At 37.2% G+C, this 4,044-nt stretch overlaps 2 protein-coding genes across 2 annotated transcripts in view; one reads left to right on the top strand and one right to left on the bottom strand.

Moving 5' to 3' along the window:
• The window catches only part of LOC109537283 (E3 ubiquitin-protein ligase MIB1), a 338,077-nt gene that overhangs the window by 122,332 nt on the left and 211,701 nt on the right, over positions 1 to 4,044 (top strand). The window lies entirely within an intron of this gene.
• LOC109537289 (pathogenesis-related protein 5) overlaps positions 3,062 to 4,044 on the bottom strand; it is a 3,964-nt gene continuing 2,981 nt past the window's right edge. Inside the window, exons 3-5 of the mRNA XM_019903926.2 lie at positions 3,621 to 3,845; positions 3,390 to 3,564; positions 3,062 to 3,337 (exon numbers count right to left, since the gene is read on the bottom strand). Coding sequence (XP_019759485.1) covers positions 3,168 to 3,337; positions 3,390 to 3,564; positions 3,621 to 3,845 — 570 coding nt within the window. The 3' untranslated portion in view covers positions 3,062 to 3,167. The remainder of the gene's footprint in view (positions 3,338 to 3,389; positions 3,565 to 3,620; positions 3,846 to 4,044) is intronic.

Genomic DNA, 4,044 nt, shown 5'->3' with positions numbered 1-4,044 from the left:
TGTAAAAAAATGAATCCGCCTCAACAATATAGAACTTATCTACAACTTATGAATTAGTTATATTTTGCAAACCAAAAATCAGCTATGAATTCCATGAATGCATAGAATTGTTTTTGAATTATTTGCAAGTTTGCTTGCAAACTTGCTACACATTTATCAATGAATAGAAAATACGCTATGCGAGTGATCAGTATTATATTGCAAGTTTTGTTTATTGCAATGATTTCTCGGTTTCGCATACTTACCTTTAAAATATAACTGAAGTTTTCCGTCAAAAACTTTTTTGGAAAAATTGTAAATTTTTCTTGTCTTATGTATTATGTGTATAATCATTTTCTAAACAATTATCTAGGTAAACATGAGCTAAATCCTATCTGAATAAATGAAATGAAAAAGTGAAAACAAGCAATGAAACACGTGGCTTCTGGTAGGAGGGGGTTATGAATAATAACGTTTTCCAAGGTTTTCAAGCGAAACCTGGACCGTTACTGCAACATTTATCTTGATAAATTAAGTTTCAAAAATCCCGAATTGCTTTTCCGAATTTTTCGATCATATCACGTACCTCAAACTTCTGGATATCGTAAAAGTTATCGACGTGTAAGTTGCGCTCTTACTTTTTCATTGCTTAGGGCCCTCTGTAAGTGAAACGTCTTTCCGTGTACAAGGCAACATTTTATTGGTTGCGAATCCATCTGGAAGCTTGATAAGATAATTTTTTATTAAAGTGTAAACTTTTCTTGTTTAGTTTATTTTAGACGTTATCACTTCTGCTTCTTCGCTTCTGTCCATCAATAAAGTGGAGGAATAAGTGATACTCTCGACTTATCCTGGCAGAACTTTAGTCTCTGACCAATGAGAAATGTATAGCTTTTCTTCGGGCATTTAATGAACATAGTTGGGAAAATCGCAGATCCGCTACTGACCTCTTATTGATATACAGCTCGCGAAAACACTTTTTGCCTCCGAACTTCGTCTTCGGCGGCGTCCAACTTTCCGAACAATAAAGAATCCTGCTGAAATTTCGACTTTCTGCTGCAGTTGCTCGCTCGAAAATCGTGCCGAATATTTATGAAAAAAGTTTACAGCAGCAGCAGCCACTAGTTTTGCTCAACTTGGTCACGTCGTAACAAAATATCTCTCGTTCAAAATAGAAAACGTCGATTTCGGAATGAAACTTTTCAAATAAGCTTTAAAATATTGCGCTGCAGATGTTTTACCTGGACTGGCCAAAAGTTGTTTTACTGGATCATGGCTGAGGTTGTTTGATCTCGTATTACTTTACGTCGCTTCGGGAACTTCTACAATTAACTCGAATATCGTTTCCTTGTGATTCTTCGAAAAGTTGGGAAAATGAACAAGTTTTTTCTGGTTTTGTTCGCAAAAATTACATGCATTTGCAACGCGATGTAATTAAACAAACAGTATACTTTTATCTGTATTTTAATCTTCAATTCTGTTGAAAGAAGGTGAAAACCTGCGAGATCTAAACTTGCATTAATTCCGTAATCAATTTTGATTTATTTTCCTGACTGCATGTAATTGTTCTTACATTCTTTTCCTTCCTGGGCTCCAGTCAAAGTGTGAAACAAACATTTGTATATCGTTTATTTCATAACGTTTCGGCGAGACAACAGCGCCATCATCAGATTTAAAATTCATACAAACTCATAATTGCTAAACATTACATTCATTTAGGTCTTTGCTATCTTGAAACCTTCAATTTGTTTTTCAAGAACGGTCTCGCCGAAACGTTATGAAATAAACGATATACAAATTATGTAATACAATTTTTTGCTTTAAACAAATTGAAGGTTTCAAGTTAGCAAAGACCTAAATGAATGTAATGTTTACCAATTATGAGTTTGTATGAATTTTAAATCTGATGATGGCGCTGTTGTCTCGCCGAAACGTTATGAAATAAACGATATACCAATTCTGTAATAAAGTTTAGCTGATTTTGCAAAAAAATATACGTGCCAATATATTCCGGGCAATAAAAACCAATTTGCCTGAGCGATGCACTGAGAAGAAAAACAATGAATTTTAGGGACACATAAAAGTGTCTGTTTATGTCTTGGGCTGATCCGGAGAAATCGCATTGGAATATAAAAGTTTCGATCGGAAATGAAACTAGAAAATACCCACTCAATCGAAAGTGATAAAATTTGTCATGGTTATACTCTCATCTCACGTTTATAGAAGATGACAATTTTTGAAATGTATCAGAGTCAATCAGTCTTGTACTTTAATTGCTTGTGAACTGAGCTCTACAAATACGAAGTTTTTTTAAGGAGAAAATACGGTTCAGGTTTCTATGAGATTGAAAAAAACAAAGGAATGGACAAGGCTTAATTATATTTTTCAATTTATTTAATCCTAAAAGCACAGAGGAGTTTCAGAAGAATACAAATTGTCTATTTAACAAAAATACTCCGAGTTTTTACAAGATGGGCATTTTCAGGGACCTGTTTATATTAGACCCGATGTGAGTGCAACTAACTAACTTGGGTCTTTAAGCCAGAAAATATGGCAAAAGGAACAAGTTGACGTGTTGATGCAACATAGATGTTGATGAACCGACAGAAGCCATTTCGATGCCAAACCAGGCAGATTGCTTGCTTTATAGCAGATTTAGTGTATGTTGTTTTAACGATGAATCAACTCAGTTTGGCCCTATTTATTCACCCCGTAGAAAGTGTGGTGGCTGAAGTAATAACTTCAATTTCTAATTGAATTCGAATGGGGGCATTGAGCGCCCCATAAAGAGGCAATAAATCCGCGATCGAACCCGGGACCCGATAAATTGCGCATTTAGGATTTCCTTTATTTTGCTTTTTGTTTTGCTTCCTCGGAGCGTTCAATTCAATTAAGTGCCTGCCGATCGCGCCTTCTATCATCTTGAAAGGACCCATATAATGGAAAGAAGACAATYATCCACTATTATAGTCAACCAGTGAGTTGAGCGCATTTACATGGGTCTGCCGCAAATAAAACTGCTTTGAAAGGACTTGTGTGTATCCACACTTGCCATGGGTTTAGGTAAAATAAGGTGTTTGTGTTGGTTTTCTCACATTTATTTTCGTTGTTATCCCAACAGTCTGGTTAAAGAGTTTGCCTTAATGTTCCACTAGTAAAATGATGCATGCCAAAAAGAGTTCAAATCCTCAAAAACTGGCGCCAAATTGAATTCGGTAATGGTTAGCTTTGCAAGTGAAGGTGCTTTTCTTGTCGTCGTAGGCATAGCTGTAAGCCTGAGGGCATTGGTCCTTGAAGAATTGAGGATAGTTCTTCGGCCAGTCGGAACTTCTGCACGTTTCCGGACGATCGTAAGCACCTGAAAAATCGGTTTTATCGCAAGTGTTTACTTATAATCACCGTGCAGTCACCTCTGCAGCAGTACTGGTCGGTGTTGAACTTGTTGCAAGCGGAGTTACAAGCAATAGTCTGTCCGGCGTAATTCACTTTCAGTTCATCAGGACACTTCTCGTTAATGTTCCCCAAACACGCCACCCTGGTGCAGCTGTATTCCTGGTTTGTGCCTTGTCCGTTAACGGGCTCGATCTACATGCAAACTTCATAAAAAGACATGCTCCAGGCCGGACTAAAGAAACACTTACGAAACCTTTGAGATTGAAACCATCCACCAAGGACACGTCGTAGTAGTCCAGACCTTGATAGCCCTTTAGAGTGATTTCGATCAGAGTGACCGGAGGCACACCTCCAGCCCCCTGGCACTCGATCTTGTTGCCACAATCTCCAGTTTGACAATGTTGGGTACCTGCATCGCACCAGGTTCTAGGCCAGAATCTTCCAGCCCAATTGTCTGGAGCCGATAATGTTTTCTGAAAAAGAGCGACGCTTTGATTATGTTGTTTTAGATGAGTTCTATATTGTTGAGGCGGATTCATTTTTTACAAACTTCTTTTTGGGTATTTCGTCTCAAAAATGTTTGTCTTTAAAAAGACAGAATTTCCTCACGTCTTTTATTACAGATTGATAAATAGTGCTCCTATTTCGCAATAAGAACGAATTATTTATCAA

Source organism: Dendroctonus ponderosae, unplaced genomic scaffold, assembly GCF_020466585.1.
Source record: "Dendroctonus ponderosae isolate FM_Combo_2020 unplaced genomic scaffold, Dpon_F_20191213v2 Dpon_F_20191213_3, whole genome shotgun sequence".
In the NCBI taxonomy this organism is placed as follows: domain Eukaryota; kingdom Metazoa; phylum Arthropoda; class Insecta; order Coleoptera; family Curculionidae; genus Dendroctonus; species Dendroctonus ponderosae.
The sequence above is the reverse complement of the archived record's forward strand: the minus strand, read 5'-3'. Positions and strand labels throughout refer to the sequence as shown.